The sequence below is a fragment of the Salmo salar genome, chromosome ssa10 (assembly GCF_905237065.1).
Source record: "Salmo salar chromosome ssa10, Ssal_v3.1, whole genome shotgun sequence".
Lineage (NCBI taxonomy): Eukaryota > Metazoa > Chordata > Actinopteri > Salmoniformes > Salmonidae > Salmo > Salmo salar.
In genome coordinates, this window is record NC_059451.1 from 24,810,103 (window position 1) to 24,831,257 (window position 21,155).

At 42.3% G+C, this 21,155-nt stretch overlaps 2 protein-coding genes across 11 annotated transcripts in view; both read left to right on the top strand.

Annotated features, from left to right (window-relative positions):
- The window catches only part of csnk1g2 (casein kinase 1 gamma 2a), a 39,506-nt gene extending 30,549 nt beyond the window's left edge, over positions 1–8,957 (top strand). For 8 of the 10 annotated variants that reach the window (XM_045687139.1, XM_045687136.1, XM_045687138.1 and 5 more), the window contains 8 exons: positions 2,556–2,704; positions 2,891–3,125; positions 3,411–3,496; positions 5,145–5,229; positions 5,339–5,487; positions 5,732–5,812; positions 7,656–7,762; positions 7,976–8,957. In XM_045687139.1, coding sequence (XP_045543095.1) covers positions 2,556–2,704; positions 2,891–3,125; positions 3,411–3,496; positions 5,145–5,229; positions 5,339–5,487; positions 5,732–5,812; positions 7,656–7,762; positions 7,976–8,030 — 947 coding nt within the window. In that variant the 3' untranslated portion in view covers positions 8,031–8,957. Of the gene's footprint in view, positions 1–2,555; positions 2,705–2,890; positions 3,126–3,410; positions 3,497–5,144; positions 5,230–5,338; positions 5,488–5,731; positions 5,813–6,836; positions 6,945–7,655; positions 7,763–7,975 lie in introns of all 10 variants that reach the window. The other 2 variants (XM_014215699.2, NM_001139596.1) reach the window with 2 other exon arrangements.
- Positions 8,958–10,906: 1,949 nt separating this feature from the next.
- Positions 10,907–18,392, top strand: LOC106613850 (major facilitator superfamily domain-containing protein 12). Its single transcript, XM_014216523.2, has 10 exons — positions 10,907–11,705; positions 13,539–13,749; positions 14,112–14,244; positions 15,648–15,851; positions 15,944–16,036; positions 16,162–16,254; positions 16,368–16,538; positions 16,639–16,733; positions 16,855–16,985; positions 17,658–18,392. The coding sequence occupies exons 1-10, from the start codon at positions 11,426–11,428 to the stop codon at positions 17,702–17,704; spliced, it is 1,458 nt and encodes a 485-aa protein (XP_014071998.1). The 5' UTR covers positions 10,907–11,425; the 3' UTR covers positions 17,705–18,392.
- Positions 18,393–21,155: the final 2,763 nt, after the last annotated feature.

A 21,155-nucleotide genomic window follows, 5' to 3' on the forward strand; every position in this document is an offset into this window, starting at 1 on the left:
CTAGTGGTGCTGCGGACAGCAGCCAATTATATCTGCTGTCATAAATCACGATAAAGAATAGTTTCTAGGAAACCACTCACCCCTTGCATAAGTGCTTTTATTACAGGCGTGATTGGCTAGGGTTATTTTTACACTGCAATAACATCATCCACATAATACTTAGCAAATATGATTAGGTCTAGCTTTTGTCAAAGATAAAATCATTCTCTTTTGAATGGTTTCTCTGAAATTGACATTTATTCTAGGCCTTTTCCATTTCAGTTGAAGCTTTTCCCCAGCTGTTATCTTTGTTGTGTTCCCCAGTAGGGAGTGTTGTAGGTGTAGCCAGGGACAGTTGTTCTAGCGTAGGCACTTTCCAATTGATCAGTGCATTGGCAGGGCTGCTGAATGCCCTCCCTCTAGATTTGGGCGGGCTTTGATGAGTCAGCTTACTTGTTGATCTTTTGTCGCTGCTGCCTCGTCCACCATTGCCATCATTACCAGGCAAGTCCTGCTGCCGAAAGCGCCCTGGGACAGCTGTGTGGATGTGTGAGATCTGCACTGCTTCGCTGTGGGAGTGACATGAGGGGTGATCAGGTAAATCCTGCTCTAATCTCTCCCCTCCTCCCCACACTCACACAGCCTCCCGGCCAGCCTGCCATACTATTAAAGCTGCTGATCCTGTCCTCTCTCTGACGGGGTCGGGGTGCCCTCGGAGCGACAGCCGCCTGCTGGGAGGGGAGCATGCAGTCACTTTGGCACAACTGCCAGCCAAGGAATGGAATGAAGGCCACTGGTATCAGATACTGGTCTGAACTGGTGAGACATAACCTGGAGCTGTATGTGTCCTTGGAGGCTGGACCATAAGGTCATGGTGGCCATGGGGTCACAAATGGCCATTGCCCTTTGTTCTATTCCACATAGGGAATAGAGTTACTGTTAAACTGGAAGTCTCCTCTTCAGAGAATTTTTACTGTGATGATAAACTCCTAAATTCCTCCCAGGTCACACATACTTTTGGTCATGTTGTATGTGGCCATCTGCTCGTTGAATAAAAATCATGGGCATTAATATGGAGTTGGTCCCCTCCTTTGCTGCTTTAACAGCCTCCACTTTTCTGGGAAGGCTTTCCACTAGATGTTGGAACATTGCTGCGGGGACTTGCTTCCATTTAGCCACAAGAGCATCCCAAAGGTGTTTGATGGGGTTGAGGTCAGGGCTTTGTGCAGGCCAGTCAAGTTCTTCCACACCGATCTCAACAAACCATTTCTGTATGGACCTTGCTTTGTGCACACGGGGGCATTGTCATGCTGAAACAGGAAAGGGCCTTCCCCAAACTGTTACCACAAAGTTGGAAGCACAGAATTGTCAACAATGGCATTGTATGCTGTAGTATTAAGATTTCCCTTCACTGGAACTAAGGGGCCTAGCCCAAACAATGAAAAACAGCCCCAGACCATTATTCCTTCTCCACCAAACTTTACAGTTCGCACTATGCATTCGAGTATGTAGCGTTCTCCTGGCATCCGCCAAATCCAGATTTGTCCGTTGGACTGACAGATGGTGAAGCGTGATTCATCACTCCAGAGAACGTGTTTCCACTGCTCCAGAGTCCAATGGCGGCGAGCTTTACACCACTCCAGCCAACGCTTGGCATTGCACATGGTGATCTTAGGCTTGTCTACTGCTGCTCAGCAATGGAAACCCATTTTATGAAGCTCCCGACGGACAGCTCTTCTTCTCACGTTGCTTCCAGAGGCAGTTCGGAACTCAGTAGTGAGTGTTGCAACCAAGGACAGACGATTTTTATGTTCTTCGGCGGTCCTGTGTGGCCTACAGAGCGTGTCTGTGATTTTGTGTGGCCTACCACTTCGCGGCTGAGCCATGGTTGCTCCTAGACGTTTCCACTTCACAATAACAGTACTTACAGTTGAGTGGGTCAGCTCTAGCAGGGCAGAAATTTGATGAACTGACTTGTTGGAAAGGTGGCATCCTATGACGGTGCCACATTGAAAGTCACTGAGCTCTTCATTAAGGCCATTCTACTGCCAATGTTTGTATATGGAGATTGCATGGCTGTGTGCTCGATTTTATACACCAGTCAGCAACGGGTGTGGCTGAAATGGCCGAATCCACTAATTTGAAGGAGTGTACACATACTTCTGTACATATAGTGTATGACCACATGACAGGGCGTGTTGGCAAACAGTTTTTTTCCATCACACGGCATCAACGTTGACACGTTTTTGTTTACCATCCATGTTGTTCTAATCGAAACCGCCTTCCCACACACATAGGCTGCTCAATATCAACATGGCTCTGTAGCCTGATTTCATGTCAGCAAGTCAAAGCCCTACTACCCTTTTTTAACTACCACCTTTCATGCATCCGTAGTCCCTCCGCCTCTAAGCTTTTTTAGAAGGGCCTAATGCTTTTAGAATATCTGTGGCTCTTATGATGCTAAAACAGATGGTTAGTAGTTAAGCCTTTTTTAAACCCTTAGGATGCTAGCACTCTCCCTGTAAGTTGTGTGGTCCCACTCATATCATGTGTCCCTGCCTGTCTCTGTGTTGCAGAGGGTATTCCTCAGGTGTACTACTTTGGGCCATGTGGGAAGTACAATGCTATGGTGCTGGAGCTGCTGGGGCCCAGCCTGGAAGACCTGTTTGATCTCTGTGACCGCACCTTCTCCCTCAAGACCGTCCTCATGATAGCCATACAGCTGGTAAGATTTGAATTGTTCTTTATGTAAGTGTCTTACACACAGGTGCCCAACCCATATTTTATAATGATGTTATCTCTATAGTCTATAGATGTGCCGATGGCTCATTTACAGTGTTTGCATTTGAAAAGTGCACTGAGAGAGTTTGAGATCATAGCTTGTCTACATGCTCAATGCTCTATCTCCCAGATAACGCGGATGGAGTTTGTCCACACAAAGAGCTTGATATACAGAGACGTGAAGCCAGAGAACTTTTTGGTGGGGCGGCCGGGCAGCAAGAGGCAGCACACAATCCACATCATCGACTTTGGGCTGGCCAAAGAATACATCGACCCCGAGACCAAAAAACACATCCCGTACCGGGAGCACAAGAGCCTGACAGGCACGGCGCGCTACATGAGCATCAACACACACCTGGGGAAAGGTGAGAAATGATCATGAAGACACGCTGCTGTGTTATTGGAAAGATGGACCTTTTCTTTCCTAATCCTGTGACCCTGTCCTGGGCTGAAGTTGATTATCAAGTTTTCTATTATGTTCAGTAAGAGCTGAATCCCAACTTGAGATCTGTATGCATAACTTCATGTAGATGGATCATGCATTGATTGATGCATTTTAGATTTTCACATTATGACCTAAGCCTTATGGTGTCATATATAGTTGAAGTGGTGGATAATTGTGTGAGTGACAAACTCTTCTTCTCCTCCAGAGCAAAGCAGACGGGATGATCTGGAGGCTCTGGGTCACATGTTTATGTACTTCCTGCGAGGCAGCCTTCCCTGGCAAGGCCTGAAGGTATACAGTTTCATGATATCTACATGATCTCAGACACTCACCCTGTCACTTAGCCCCCCAGCACAAAATAACTTCTCTCATTCAAGACCCAAGTGACATTTCAAGGCCTCAGACTCTAGAAAGTGTTTACAGTATTTAGGGACGAGGAAGACATGCTAGGGGAAAATACAATGTAAATAGTGCTGTAACCATACACAGGAAGGATTTTCACCTCCTAAGATTTGAATCGTCTCTGTGTAATTGAATTAACAATGGAAAAACATATTCATATAATGCAGTTTCTACATTTTTGTAATTGTTTTATTTCTATCATTGTACAATTTATACTGGATACCACCGTTTAGCTCATACCTTTTGGTCTCTGCCGTTTTTAATAGATGTAAATGTCATGTTATTTTACCAACATAAGTCACTCCCACACTTTCCCCTTTGAGGTCCTCTCCACCCAGGCTAGTGTCAGGAAGAGGACCTGTGTGGCAGCATATAGCTATCCAACTGTAGAATATCATGGTAGAACTCAGAACTATTTTTGGGGGGCTCCTGAGTGGCGCAGCGGTCTAAGGCACTGCATCCCAGTGCTAGAGGCGTCACTACAGACCCCGGTTTGATTTCAGGCTGTATCGCAACCGGCCGTGATTGGGAGTCCCATAGGGTGGTGCACAATTGGCCCAGCATCGTCCGGGTTAGGGTTTGGCTGGGGTAGGCCGTTTTTTTCATTTTCACCTAAAATGACATACCCAAATGTAAATGTCTGTAGCTCAGGGCCTGAAGCGAAGATATGCATATTCTTGATACCATTTCAAAGGAAACACTTTGAAGTTGGTGTAAATGTGAAATTAATGTAGGAGAATATAACACATTAGATCTGGTAAAAGATAATACAAAGATGCATTATTATTATTATTTATTTTTTATCATCTTTGAAATGCAAGAGAAAGGTGACAATGTACTATTCCAGGTTAGGCACAATTTGGACTTTGGCCACTAGATGGCAGCAGTGTATGTGCAAAGTTTTAGACTGATTCAATGAACCATTGCATTTCTGTTCAAAATGTTGTATCATGACTGCCCAAATGTGCTTAATAGGTTTATTAATACATTTTCAAGTTCATAACTGTGCACTCTCTTCAAACAATAGCATGGTATTCTTTCTCTGTAATAGCTACTGTAAATTGGACAGTGCAGTTAGATTAGCAAGAATTTAAGCTTTCTGCCCATATCAGATATGTCTATGTCCTTGGAAATGTTGTTGTTACTTACAACCTCATGCTAATCGCATTAGCCTACGTTAGCTGAACCGTCCCGTGGGGGGAGACCGATCCCATAGAGGTTAACTGACTTGGCTAGTTAAATAAAGGTTAAATTAAAAAAATAAGAACCCCCCTGTATAACAGCCTCATGTCAATGGGATGACTCAAGATATAAAATGGCTTACGAGAGGATTCGCATGTGGATGCGAACTAAGACTTTAATTTTCTACGTGTGAACATTATTCCCATTCAATTACACTGCCTCCAGCTATGTGTTGCCCCAAATTTGGCATAATATTTTGCTTTCTGCAAAGCTGTAGTTTTTCGACTCTACTGTGCTGTGTGGGAATTAAAGCTAAAAGCGTGGGAGAATAATTGTTGTACTTTGTTGATTCCAGGCAGACACTTTGAAGGAGAGGTATCAGAAGATTGGAGATACCAAGCGAGCTACTCCAATTGAAGTGCTTTGTGAAAGCTTCCCGGGTCAGATTTGATTGGTTTCATTTGGAATGTGTTACTCCTTCCTTTTTGTTTAGGTCTAGTTCTAGATCAGTTTATGCAAATGTAATAATTGTGTGCCTTCGTCCTGCAGAAGAGATGGCCACCTATCTGCGTTACGTGAGGAGGCTGGACTTCTTTGAGAAACCTGATTACGACTACTTACGGAAACTCTTCACTGACCTCTTCGATAGGAACGGCTATGTCTTTGATTATGAATACGACTGGGTCGGCAAGCCACTTGTGAGTCTCCTTCATCACTTGTTTCTTTTCCCTATTCAAAGTTTTGAGGGGACCGCTTGACCCCTCTATCTGCAGATTTTCATTTGTCTTTTTCTGTAAATAATCAGACGGGATATTTCCTGTGATGTCTTAGCGGTTCAAGGGCCTATTTATTTTTTTAGATATTCATATCTTCATGTTGTGGTCGGAGTAAAGTATTTTATGTCCTAGATAAAATGCTGTGTCATTTTGTCCCCCACCATAGCCTACACCGATAGGCCCCATCCCCAGTGACACACCCGCTCAGCCCAGCAGAGACAAAGCACAACAGCAGACCAAAAACCAGGTGACCTCACCGCCGCCCGCAACACCCACCCACCTTGTCAGTCGAGTTCCCCCTTGTCTCAGAGGCAACTGCCAACCCTCCTGTCCTGCTCTCAGCTTCCTCAAGAATATGGCCTCTTTTACAGTGTTACCTTTATTCACTCCGTCCTCTTTAATCTACTCTTTACTCTGTTTTTGCGATTGAGCAAGAATGATAGGGAACTGATGGCCCTATTATAATTGTGGTTAAATGTTGTAGCATCATTTTTGAAAGTTCAACTGCTTTAGCATTGGAGGGTTTTGTCTTCAACCTTTCTCCTTAAAAACGAGTCATTGCTTTGCAAAATGCAGTGCGTTGTTCACATCAGCAATGACAAAGCAGTTTGCTTCGTGTGTGGCAAAATTGCATGCTTTCTAATCTCTTCCTGGTTCTATCAGCATGCTATTTGAGCCTTGATCCTACTACACTGTCATCAACATGACACATCATGTTTTTTAGACCTTATTAGTCTTTTTCAATCTTTTTCTCTAAAAAAGCACAAGGTTTTATAATTGTCCTTTGCCGTGTACTCGCGGCTGTAATTATGACTCTCCAGTACAATGTAATGAGTATCATCATTTATGAACATAAACAGGCAACACGTTGCATAGTACAAACAATCACAGAGTTTATTACAGAAACCAGGAATAGTCACAACAATGACTAGCTAATTCAGTCAGGACAATAGACAGGAGATTGCTGCGGGCTGGAAGAAAATATAGATTTTGGAATAAAAGACTAGATACTTAGTGTTTCCGATCAAGGCTGTTTTCACTCCTGCATGAGGCAGTGGGCTCTGCTTGGTTTTGCTCCATTTTCCTTCTGTTAACATAGTCTGTTTTAACAAGCCTGCTTCTTGTGAGATGTCTTCTGTATTTATTTTCGTTTGTTTGTTTTTGTTGACTTTCTTTCCCCATTCACTCCCCCATCACCACCACATTACCTTCCACCTCTTCACTCCTGCCCCCATAACCTGCCTCCCCTCCCCCTGTGCTCTTTGCGTCAGTCTCCTGAGCCCAAAGGAGATGAGTCTCAGCGTCAGCCCTCTCCAATGACCAATAAGGAGACACTGGGGTCGCATCTCACGGCCGAAAGGCTGGGGGGCTCTGTACAGGTACTGCTTGCTGCGCATGGTGCTGCATGATGGTCTGTCCACCCCAGCTTTCTCTGCCTCTCTGCCTCTCTGCCTGTCTGTCTGTCTGCCGGTCTGTCTGTCTGTCTGTCGGTCTGCTCGGTCTGTCTGCTCGCTCTGTCTGCTCTGCTCTGCTTCACTCATCTGCTCCAGGCTGATAACAGGGGAGGGAAGCTGTCAGGAGAACCATGTCACTGTCATTGAAACATTTTATCAGGACAGGAACCCCCCTCCCCTCTCCCTAGAAAAGGGATCTCATTGAGTATGAACAGTCTCAGCGCTGACTCCACTTTGAAGGGATGAAGGGGCAACAGCAGCTCAGAAGATACCTCTGTTTAAAAACATTTGAATATCTGACTGGATATTTCATATCTATAGTCCAATTATGACTTGCTTTAAATGGTAAGTGATGTACAGTCTCCAGTCTCAGATTAGAAACTTTTAGGATAATTAGTAAAGCAAATGTGCCATCTAGTGTTCTGGAAGGGAATTGCACCCTTTGGAATTATTACGTCTTTTTGCCAACTAGTAGATACATTTACAATGTAATGTGGTCAAGGGTAACAATTATAAGCTAATGCTTCAATTAACTCATTTCCTATGAAGGATTAAGTACAGATAATGTATCATGATTTGATCATATATCCTAAAAACAGACATCCTGTCTAAAATTCCCTGTGTTCACCTGTACAGGTTATGAGCTCGACAAATGGAGAGCTGAACACTGACGACCCGACGGCAGGACACTCCAACGCTCCCATTACTGCTCCCACGGAGGTGGAGGTGGCTGATGATACAAAGTAAGACAGCTGTCTTTCCCTGGGGTTGACTGGCTCGGTCTCACTACCTCTGCCAGTCATTGCAAGAAACACACTGTCAAATAGAAATATGGGTTCTGAACCCATTCATTCAAAATACTGTTTTGAGTTTACATTACATTTTTAACATGACATTTTTTGATATGCAACATTAATTTACTTTGAAACTAAATGATAGTATATCCTTGCCTGCAGGTGCTGTTGTTTCTTCAAAAGGAGAAAGAGGAAACCCCTCCAGCGGCACAAGTGAAGAGAAGAACTTGAAACATTCTGGTCACTGTCAAGTTTTAAATGGAAGCAACTACACAGATCACCCATCTTATCTCTTTCCCAATCTCTCTTTCTTTCTCTCTTCTCTCTCTCAGCACTCCCCTGCTACAGACGTGTAAAGGAATGTTGTCTTACAGACTCTGGCTCCTTTAAAAAAAGAAAAGAAACATTTTAAAGTACCTGCATAGTAAAGGGAGATTGAGAGAACGTTAAAAGCTGTAAAAATGAAACGTGAATACCGTGACGTGAATATATAAAAAAAGATACTGTTTGAAACAGTTGTTGTATTTTAGATTCCATACAGAACATTTTCTGTTCAACAGCCATTGATCTGAGGAAACTGTCAATGAGTCGAGTGAAAGAAATCTGTTCCATAGAAATAGTCCTTTATTTATGGGATCAAGGTAAGAAGCAAGAATGAACAATACTAACTCTGGAATCACTGAGCGCAACAGGAAGCATTTCATCTAAACCAGAATTGGAGGATCTTTATGCATTTGATTTTTTTTCATTTTTTTGTAATTTAATCCTCAGTAGTTTTCAAAGTTGACTTCCTGGATTGAAAACAAACTTTTACTTTTATGTTGTAGTGTTTCTGGAAATCTTTGTAGCACAGTCACTGGCCTCAGGTACTGTGGAAGATTGAAAGAAACAGATATTAAGCTCTTTTCTTATTATTGCACTTTTCAAAGAAAACAAAAGTACAGCGGAATACTAGGTTTGAAATTAACAAACAACAAAATAAAGACTGATCTAGGAATAGTCCTATACAATGCTTAAATCTGAGTAAGGGCCGAAATGTCAATCTACATGAAACAAGATGTCTTTCAGTTTTATTTCTTACATCAGAATCATTTACCAGGAAATCATAGTTTGTGCCTTTCCAAGTAAAATGTTTAAAGCTCAAGTAAGTGTCCTGCAATGACATTTTATCTGAATTATTCCAAATGTTGCTCATTGACTGCGCGTGTGTGCTTTATCTCTCTGAAAGCATTGTCGATGTCTGACATTCCCAGGGTGTGGTCCTATGTAGAGGTCATACTGTCTCCACTAATGACTGTATGGGTCTCCACCATCACAACTACAGTCTATCTCCTCTGCTATGACAATCAAGGGATCTTTACAGTGGAGGTTAACTCTATGTGCACTTTCTGGGAAAAAAAGGAAAGATTTTAAAGCTTGTGTATTGCGAGCTAAGCAATTCAAGTCATTGATGACGGCAGATCAAAGTTAGTAGCAGCAAGCAAGTCAAGTTTTTTTTTAAAGACAAATGAAGCGACAGCCCATCAATGACTGAAGTTTCCACCAGAAGTATTGGATGCACAACTGTTTTTCTTTTGAAGTTCCTCGCTGCATTAGTTACATGCATCTTTGCCTGAACATGGTAATGGTCTATGTTTGTCATGGCCTAACATGAGATGTTACCACAACAACATGCTCTGTCATCTCTACAGTATATACAGTTGTCCCAAATGGTTTTGATCAGAGATGACTGCAGTGTGGGGCCGTGCATATATATATATATTAGTTCACAAGCAAAGTCCCCTTGATTTTTTTATTACTGTATAGATTTACACAGTGGACAAAACATTAGGAACACCTGCTCTGTCCATGACAGACTGACCAGGTGAAATCTATGATCCCTTATTGATGTCACTTGTTAAATCCACTGCCATCAGTGTAGATGAAGGGGAGGAGACCAGTTAGAGAAGGATTTTTAAGCCTTGAGACGTGGATTGTGTATGTGTGCCATTCAGAGGGTGAATGGGCAAGACAAAATATGTATTTAAGTGCTTTTGAACGGGGTATGGTAGTAGGTGCCAGGCGCACCGGTTTGAATATGTCACGAACTGCAATGCTGCTAGATTTTTCATTCTCATCAGTTTCCCATGTGTATCAAGAATGGCCCACCACCCAAAGGACATCCAGCCAACTTGACACAACTGTGCGAAGCATTGGAGTCAACATTAGACAGTATCCCTGTGGAACGCTTTCGACACCTTGTAGAGACCATACCCTGATGAATTGAGGCTGTTCTGAGGGCCGGAGGGGTGCACTCAATATTAGTTCCTAATGTTTTGTACACTTAGTGTATATTCCCTGTTACAAAAGACTGATTTATCACTTTGCCCTTTTAAGTAGCATACTGTATGCTGGTGTCATTGTGGTTATGAGTCAAGGCCATGTGACCCAGAATCTATTGTTGTAATGAGATCAGTCATAGATGTTAGCTTTTTCTGGAAAAGTCGACATGAGGGCATTGGGTTAGGGTTGCTAAACAAAACTATGACAATATCAATAGCAGCTATATGTGAACATTTTCATAAACGTCTCAAACTGAAAAGAGCAATATAGATGTAATTGAAAATATGTTTCACTAAACTAAATGAATGGAGTTAAGTGGTTAATTCATTGGGTTAAATTGAGATGTTTCATGTAGTAGAACTGTCTCCGACGTTGTTTTCCAATGATCATTTTTATCATAAATCTATTTGATTTCCACGATGTGCTGTCTATCGAGGGAGGTGGTAGAACTCCTCCACTTCTTTTCCTCCTAATTTAACCCCTGGCTATACTGTGAGTGCTTTGGTTATACAATATTCAACAGTGACACAATATTCAACACAACAGAATGAATATGAGTTTCACCAATACAAGAAGCTTTATATTCATGTCATGATCATTCTGATTCGGGCCAATCTCCATTAGGATTATGTGGTTTGAGCTCTGGTGCACCACTTGTCACTAGGTTTTACTCAAATAACCCACAAATGCATAGGACTTTTGCAATATGAAAATATCACAGATTGTAATCACATGATGCTGTTGATCAACCTGTATGACAGTGTATTCAGCATGTTATTTGAGCTATTTCAGTGAAGTGAGAGGGAAGCGAAACATACTGTATGTAGGAGGTTCAGCCTGTTCAAGGCTAGATTACATTGAGTAGTCTGCACTTGGATGATATTGGTTTCTACAGGACTGGAAATGCAAATTGGAGAACCATGTCAAATTCATGGGTTTCGTTTTAACAGGCGGCATTGAAGACATGAGCACTCACTCTAAACAATTTTGCCAGCAGATAGGAGTCTCTGGCTTGTGGGTGCAGGTTGAGACTCAGCCTGCGTAAAGTGTCTTTTGTTTTAGGACCTAGTTTGACCTAATCCTATGTTAAATCGTTTCAGCTGATCAAGCAGGGAAACAGTTTGATGTAATCCTAATTTGGCTGGTTTCAGTTTTCTAGCAATATTGTTGAGCGTTTTTGGAGTTGCCTTGCGCAATTAAGAAATGTATCCTTAGCTCGTTTTTGGGGATATGAAAGGAACTTTTTTTTTTTAAATCACTGATATTGAAGTGAAATTGTTGGTAACAGTTATGTCTGACCAGTTGCTCTCTAATGAGCGGTCTTTACCCCTCTTCAGGCGGTTGTGTTACGCAGCTGGTCACTTTTTGAACGACCTTTGCGCGTCATTATGGTTTACCTACCTATTGGTCTACTACCATTCCGTGCTTGGGTTCAAGAGCACATATGCAGGTGTATTGCTGTTTATAGGTCAAATAGCGGATGGTGTCTCCACGCCCCTTGTCGGTATCGAGTCGGATCGAACAGCTGGATGTGGAGCATATGGCAAAAGAAAAACATGGCATTTAGTCGGTAAGTATGACTTCAATAATGATAATTGATTAACCTGGTTTAACTAAAGTTATGTAGCAATTGAGGGGTTACCCAGTAACACTATTAGGTGAGTGCACCTGTGCCATAAAGATCCAGACCATTTGGCAGAGGCCATAATTCTATACTTACATGCAGGTAGGCTAGGTTACACTCCATCTGTCGAAAATCTCTTGCACACATGAGAATAAGAGAACAGTTCCAACAAGCTTGAGACCGTTGGCAGGTTTCAATTGTCCCAGGTTTATTAGACTAAAGAAATATCGCAATAACAACTAAAAAATCATTGCGAGATGTGTAGGTCTAAAGGAAACTGCAGAGGATACGTTTTCTAAAGATCGACGATATTTGTATCTGTTAGACGGGTGTATTTTTATTTTGTCGAACTTCCTTTATTGCGACAAATGATGATGGAAACCGATGTTTTTCGAATAAGTAATTGCCGAATACTTTTTAAGGAACACGGGGGCAAGTGATGTAATCACGTAACTATAAATTCCAATCCACATTTAATTCTAAATGCCTACTCCTTGCAAAATATATTTTTTCAACTATCAAAATTATGTTTCTTTGCAGGACAAGGATTTTCCTGTATTTCAAGAATGCCTGAATTGCTTGCCCTTGCTTTTCTGGTTGGCTGTTAAGTTCCACCATCCAATTATTTCAGATCTACAGGAGTGCAAGTTCACCAAGGCGCGGACCCAGGCGTTATGTTGGCACATACAGTACCAATCAAATGTTTGGACACACCTACTCATTCCAGGGTTTTTCTTTATTTTTACTATTTTCTACATAGTAGAATAATAGTGAAGACATCAAAACTATGAAATAACACATATGGAATCATGTAGTAATCAAAAAGTGGTAAACAAATCAAAATATACTATGTATTTGAGATTCATCAAAGTAGCCACCATTTGCCTTTGACAGCTTTGCACACTCTTGGCATTCTCTCAACCAGCTTCACGAGGAATGTTTTTTTAACAGTCTTGAGTCCAATGTAACTCAGTTGGTAGAGCATGGCGCTTGCAAAGACAGGGTTGTGGGTTTCATTCCCACGGGGGACCAGTACGATAATGTATATGCACACTATTGTAAGTTGCTCTTGATAAGAGCGTCTGCTAAATGACTACATTGGAAATGATGCAGGGTATTGTTGAATCTATTTTCTATGCAAACTGTATAACTGTAGACAAAAAAATCACTGGGCAAGTTAATGAAAATATAGCTACTGTTGGGATCATCTCACCACTACCACCAATGTAGTATTTGAGGGGGAACAGGCAGGACTTGAACCAGCAACTTTCTGTGATTACAGGGTGAGTGGTCCTCTGGGGGGTCAAGGACAGAGGTGTACCTAGTAAGGGTGCCCAGCTTTAGGTTTTGAAATGTCCCATGCATTGGACCATTATTAATGTAATTATGAAATAATCCCAGTAAGTTTACACGTAGGACTAGTGGTTAAGGGCGTTGGGCCAGTAACCGAAAGGTCGCTGGTTCGAATCCCTGAGCCAACTAGATAAAATCTGTATGTGTTCTTGAGCAAGGCACTTAACCCTAATTCCTATGGATAAAAATGTAAAATATAGTCATATTGTACAGGATTATACTGTATTATAAAAACCATCAATTAACTAATAATCGTATAATAACTAGACCAGCTGATTAAACATCATTACAACAGGCTCATGAAAAAATGATTTATTTGTCCTGTCCACATTTCTCTTTATTGTTAGTTCCATGCATGACTAACTCTCATAGGCTGGATAGTTTGTTTACCCTGACCTCATCCTTCGTATCCCTCCACCCTTACAGGCACTATCAGTGTACTTATCTCCTTTCCCTTCATATTTAACCCGTGTCTGGGATGTGGTGACAACACTCCACAGTGGGTGTGGCTCACCTATTTCACCCCCTTCATCATCATCTTCCAGTTTGGCTGGGCCACCACCCAGATCTCCCACCTGTCACTCATCCCAGAGCTGGTGTCCAGTGAGCATGCCAAGGTGGAGCTCACTGCCTACAGGTGAGCTGAATCGGCTACTTTAGCAGGAGGTAAACAGCCATCTAGTGAGGTGACTCTTATCGCCCTAAATAAAAGCATGTATGAGGAAATCAGTTTAAAGTGAAAGAAATAAGGTACTGTACCAGCGGAGGCTGCTGAGGGGAGAATGGTTCATTATAATGTCCAGAATGGTGCAAATGGAATGCCATCAAACTCCTGCAAATTGTGTTTGATGTATTTGATACCATTCCACTCCAGTCATTACCACGAGCCCGTTCTCCCCATTTAAGGTGCCACCTTACCACCAGTATTACATAGTCTAATTATTAGTGATATCTTCTGATGTAGTTTTACAACCTTGTACCGTCTCTCTCACTGTGTAGGTATGCGTTCACGGTGGTGGCCAATATTACAGTGTATGCTGTGGCCTTGTTACTCTTTCACTTCCAGGCCCAGCAGACTGGAGATCCCTCTGTCACTGACAGCTTGGGCATTGTTGACATCCCCATATTCAGGGTAAGAGCTTCCCTTCCTGACCTCACTGTTTTACAAACGGTACTCTGGTACAATACAGTTGAAATGGGAAGATCATTTAGTCCTCAAGAACACATGGGTGTTCAGATTGTTAGTCATGATGGCTGAATGTAGTCTGGGTACCTGTCTTTTTAACTAACATTCCACTCTTTGTCACTCCTGTCATTTGCCAAAGACAGGAGTGGCAAGGAGAAGAATGTTAGTTAAAAAAGACTGGTACCCAGACTACCCACTGGGCACACACTGGTTGAATCAACGTTGTTTCCACGTCATTTCAATGAAATTACATTGAACCAATGTGGAATATACATTGAATTGACATCTGTGCCCGGTGGGTAGGCTGCTCTCGATTGTAATCCTGGATATTACTTTATCCTCGACTCTACCGATTGGGACATTTTCAAAGATGAAAACGCCAACATTCTCGATTACGCTGACAGGGTCACATCTTACATCAGTGTTTGTGAGGAAAACTGCATTCTAACCAGCACTTTTGTCAAATTCAACAACTACAAACCCTGGTTCATGCTGAACTCCGAGTGCTGCACTCCGCTAAAGAGGTGGCACATAGGTGTAACAACAAAGATGATTATAGAACTCCAAAGCAGCTGCTCAACAAGGGGATTAAAGTGGCCAAAAGTTGTTTCAAGGAGCGTATCTAACGACTGCTCGTCTGTCTGGAAGGTTCTCCAACAGATCACAAACTGCAAACGAGTTCTACTGTCGTTTTGAAACACAAAGTGCCCTCGGCCATCAATAGTCTCCTCAGCCATCTTGCCCCTCAGTTGACAACACCCTCAGCCGTCAGGACTATACCGCCACCACCCTGCACCCATCCCATCTACTTTCTATCAATCATGACCAAAACCGCCTGCCAACCTGAGCAGTTTCATCCGACATGCTATGTCCCTCATAAACCGGCCATCGGGTTCATAGGGATTCGTTGATTTTGCATTGAGCCGATTACTGCACCTAGTCATCAATGACCTCTAATGCAAATCTGCACTGTAGCACAAATGCAGTATGTCGACAACATTGTATATGTACTGTATATATTTGCCACTGCGGCATCCCTCTACTATATATCTCTATGTCCCCTCTGTATATTCTTTCTGTAATCAGCCTATACTCCAGAGTTTTATGTTTACTGTTCCGATATTGCATATTCTGTATGATGTCTGTGTCAATATTCTCTTTTGTATATTGTCTATTTCTGGCAACGCCTTCTCTAAGGCAAACTCTGGGTATGGGTAAATGTACTTGGTGAATGAAGGTGACGATTCTATATATTGTTTCTCTCTGTCTTTCTGTCTGTCTCTCTCGCTCTCTCTCTCTTTTGTGTCTGTCTTTGTCTCTCCCTCCCCTCTTCTGTCTCCTGCCATCAGGATCTGTCCCTCATTGTGCTGGGGATCGGGGCAGTGTTTTCTTTCGTCTTCCACCTGGGCACCCGAGAGAGGGTTCCTCACAGGGAAGAGCCAGGCGCGCAGAATGATGAGAGTCAACCCCTGATCTCCCCAACTTCCCATAACACCATACCCCAATCTCTCCTCCAATGGAATCATTGGCTGAAGGAGCCTTCATTTTACCAGGTCTTTCTCTAATCTGAGTGTATACAATATAAATGACCTTTAGGTATTGTGGAAGTGTATTTTAAACTGTAAACCTGCTTCTTTTGGTCCAGGTTGCTTTTCTGTACATGTGCACCAGGTTGACAGTCAACTTGTCCCAGACCTACGTTTCCATGTATCTCATCAACTCCTTATTGCTACCAAAGGTAAGGCTACATGCATATAATACATTATAATGGTGCCATTTATAACCATTCTTCAGAATCCTTTGTGCTTGTGAAACTTGCTGACTGTTTAGTAATGTTGGGCTCATTTCCTTCTCCTTTTCCAGAACTTCATTGCCACCGTTCCATTAGTGATGTATGTCAGTGGGTTTGTGTGTTCTCTGGTCATGAAGCCAATCAGCAAGCTCGTAGGCATTAGTGTGAGTTTTTCTGTCTGTGATGTTTTAAAACTGTCAGAAAAATCGTATAAAAAGCCAGAGTATTAAGTTTCCTGTATACCCATTTTTTATTTTGTAATTCCCGCTCTCCTTAGATGACTTATTTGCTTGGCCTTGTGCTGATCCTGGGGTTTTCCTCCTGGGTGTTGGTGGGCATGAACATAGGGAGGCTGATCTATGGAGCTGCTGTACTGCTGGGTGCAGGCTCTGCCACCATCCTGGTCATGTCGCTCTCCATGACGGCCAAACTGATTGGAGAGCAGACGGTAGGAACACCCTGCATGTTGTAGCTAGATGATTTTCCTCCACTGTTGTCATGACATTTCTCACAATGTCAAAGGAATTAACTGTGACCTTGTTTGGCAGCAAAGTGGGGCCTTTGTGTACGGGGCGATGAGCTTCACAGATAAGGTGGCCAATGGCATTGGTGTCGTCATAATCCAGAGACTGCATCCCTGCAAGTGAGTATGGACCAGACTGGGATCTGTTCTTCTAAATATCCCTTCTGTAGCGCGGTTTGCAGACCCCAAGGGAAACCAGGGTACAACTTTACGAGTAACTATCGCTCTTGGTTGTATACAGTTCACAAGACAGCTGTCCAGAAAGTGTGTGGTTCTATCGTGATGTCATGGTGATTGTGACCGGGGGTGTGGCCTTAGCAGCAGCAATTTCCCTATGCACCCTCCTCATCTGGCCTATTAGGATCCGCCAACGTAAGTGTCCAAATCAGTTGTTGGTCATGTTCCGCTGCTCAGACATTGCTGAAGCATGCCAGATCTTACGCTTGTAAGGTATTTCACATATCGAAGAACCACATATTTTATAGCAATCTGGTGACTGCAGCAAAGTTGATGACGTGGCACGCAACCATTGGTTGATGCATGCAACGTCTGAGCAGGGGAACGCAGATGTTATCTCTGAGTGTGTGCAATATCTGGTTATTGGGTTGTGAGAGTATGATCTTGGTGGAGGTGGTGTTGTAACTTACTGCTCTGTATTCCAGTCTCACAGTAAAATCAGTTAAACGGTGGGAGATCTGCTCTATAGAGAGGTGTTTTTATTATTTTGATGATCAAATTATTTTTGACAGGGGAAGGGTTAAAATTAGTCCGCATGCAGCTTGAAGGTATATAGGTAATATGCTTAGCTGTTTATATTTGCAAGCTTGAGCTACTAATTCCAGAAATATTTTGACTTGGATTTTGTATTTGCTAATTACAAATAATGTCTTATCCAAACTTTTTTTTTTACTGCCATAAGATATAACCACGTCTCCATCTAGTGGAAACAATGTTGAACACCACCTCAGTTTGATATGGCCCTTGCACACAACAGCACTCAAACATGGGCACACTGTATTTCCTATCATTGTTCTCTCCTCATAGGTTTACCCAGTACTTCTGTCCAGATGGAGGCAGAAGATAGAGAATGAGACTACACAGGAGTCAACTGAAGAACAGAGATTCATTACACTGATTAATCTGTGGGGAAAACATTGTGCCTGTTCACAGGACAAAGACCAGGAGACGTTCAGTATACCCATTGGAAATACAATAGGAACTTTACAGCAAGACTTTAACATCCCCATATCTATCTATACCTTTAAGCGATTTAGATGTAATGCATTTATGGGGAATTTATGGGGGAAAAAAATCATTTTTTAAACGTTTATGTCTCAAGTCAGTGAATAACATTCTTATTTACAATGATGGGTACCAATAAATGGGTACAATATTCTACTTTATAATAATACTGTCTACTTACACAGACATGCCAATGTTTTACACTTAAAAGGGAATCACTTTTTTCTCTTTCTTCCATTGCTTATTGTCTCCATTATTTCCTTCAGATTTTCATTGTACAGATTTTGAAATTGTCAGTCACTTAGCGATGTAAACTGTTTTTGCATTATTCTTTTCAGATTTAAAATGTTAATATGTCTTGTTTCCTTTACGATTTTGAGAGCTTTTGGACACGTTTGCCTGATGCATGGTGGAAAGAATGACAAAATGACCACAATGCCTAGTTTCTGATGAAAATGCAGATGGGTTATCTCAGAGGAATAAACATTTACGTCTCACTCACATCTTCACAGAGCGAGATGAGACAATTCATCATCAGTACAGTTGCATACTATTTTCCACAGGTGGGCTCCCTGGGTAGCAATCGCAAATGACCACGTTGCAGCTTGGATTTATGTGGTTGTTAAGGTTGAATTTAATGTTGTGAGTTACACATTGTAACCATTTGGTGAGTACAGTCAGTTGAGTCCAAAGGTTATGAAATATAATCAAGAGAAGCAAAGAGAGAAAAGGTCCTTTCATTATTCTCTGTGAGATGGGCTTGTTGCTCAGCCTACAGCCATCTAACTGATTCCCCAAAGCACTGTTTAGAGATGCGGTCTTGGGTAATTTGGAGGGCGGGCGTCATCACTGCTTGTTAGTTGAACCACTAATTGGAGTCTGTGCTGGCAATTGGTGGGGGGCGGGAGCGGTGGTACACTGTGAGTGGTCCCCTCAGGGGCTATAGATTTGGAACAGTGTTGTACAGAAAGCACACCATCATCAGAGGCTTATTCAGGACTGACACCCTTCTTTGTTTTCATAAGTCCATATGACAAATACATTTTTTAGATTACATTTTTTGCTGCCCCATTTAAATGTTATCATACTGTATATCAAGATAGTCTACACGACATTCTACACCACTAGCTGCTTCATCAGTTGTTTTTTTCAGTTGTGTCTTGGAAAATGAACCACCTCCTACCAAGAAGGCACATATCACACAGTCATTTACTTGTCAACTGTAGGCCTGCTTGTCAACTACAGCTATCATGCTTCCTTCAGGAGGAATATTTAATCAGTGGATAAATCCCATTAAATCTGAGCTCTTTCTCATTAATGTGTCAGATTGACCATAAACCACCTCCTACACACCATCTAATTAGTGTTTAAAACACACAGATACATAACCTCCAATAGAGTTAGAGGGAGTCAGAGAACAAACAGATTTTGTTCAGTGTTAACTGATGAATGTAAACAGCAGAAATTCCCCCAATGTGTTGCCAGCGATAAAGCTATAAGTGCTTGGTGAGCAATTGTATAAATAAGGAGGCTTGATTTTAGGACAGCAGCATGTTTGAAAATTAACTTGGCCAACCCATCTATTCTTGATCAAAATAACTATTGGTGTCCATTGTTCCAATGTCAATGCTATGTCTCTTTTATGCTCTGTGGCCCCTCGAAGCTATCAAATTCTCTCAAACAGATGTAATTATAGCCAACGTCTCGGTTTCTGAAGATATTTCATGGCTTAAAACAGCAACTTGACATTTACATTAGTTCTTGTGTCCCAACATAACTGTGGCAAGTCACGACAGCTGCTTGAGTTGCGCTCTTGGATCTGTGACACGCTGACCTATTCCTGTGTGTTTGCCCTGCTGCTTTGAGTTGAGTACCTTGAGTTGAATTTGTTTTGCAATAAAAGACAAAGCATTGGACAATGGACATGTACTGAAATTATGTTTTTATTTTTACTCTGACTATGCTATATTTAAATACTTCATTGCATTTGTGGTAACAATATACATTTTCATTTGTTGTAGGCCAGTATAGCCTTAACCAGGGTTTTTCAAACCTCACCTCAGGGACCCCCAGTGATTCCATGTATTTGAACTATTCAAAAGCTGTCACACCTGATTCAACTTTTCACCTGATTATCAAGCCCTTGATTAGGTGAAACAGTTAAGGAGATGTTTGACTGGCCTAAACTACAGACTACTGTGGATGAAACATATACAGTCACCGGACAGTTTATTAAGTACACCCATTTGGTACCGGGTCAGACCCCCCTTTGCCTCCAGAACAGCCTGAATTCTTCAGGTAATTCTACTAGGTGTCAAACGTTCCACAGGGATGTTGGTATATGCTGACGCGATAGCATCACGCAGTTTCTGCTGATTGGACAGCGGTATATTGGTACTGTGAACAGCCCGTTCCATCTCATCTTAAAGATACTCTATTGGGTTGAGGTCTGGGGACTGTGCAGGCCACTCAAGTAAACTGAACGTGATGTCATGTTCCAGGCCATGTTTTCCACTCCTCAATTGTCCAGTGTTGGTGATCGTGAGCCCACGAGCCTCTTCTTCTTGTTTTTAGCTGATAGGAGTGGAACCCGGTGTGGTCATCTGCTACAATAGCCCATCTATGACAGGGATCGACGAGTTGTGCATTACGAGATGCCGTTCTGCACACCATTGTTGTACTGGCCTTGAACTGCACAGTTATTGGTCTGTTTGTGGCCAGCCTGTTAGCTTGCACGATTCTTTCCATTCTCCTTCGACCTCGCATCAATTAACTGTTTTTGCCCATAGGACTGCCGCTGACTGGATGCTTTTTGTTTGTCGCACCATTGTCGGTAAACCATAGACACTGTCGTGTGAAAATCCCTGGAGGGTGGTCGTTTCTGAGATACTGGTTCCGGCGGGACTGGCACCGACGATCATACCACACTCAAAGTTGCTTAGGTCACTCTTTTTTCCCATTCTAACACTCAATGAACAGTAACTGAATGCCTTGATGCCTATTTGCCTGCTTTATATAGCAAGCCATGGCCACTTGACTGTAGGAGAGATCCATTTTTGTGTAGGGTGGTGTACCTAATAAACTGGCATGTATCTTTTTTTATTATATACTTTTTATATTTTACATAGAAACAGGAAGACAATGCTGAAGTTAACTCATTAGTGGTGTAATGGGTGCAACAAGCCACTCAGGTCAGGTGCTGCAGTCAAAATGTGGATGATTGACGGCTCAAATGCGTTGCATGGGCCAACCAACCAGACAGAGCGCTTGCTCATTCGATTGAAAATAGAGCGTCACGAA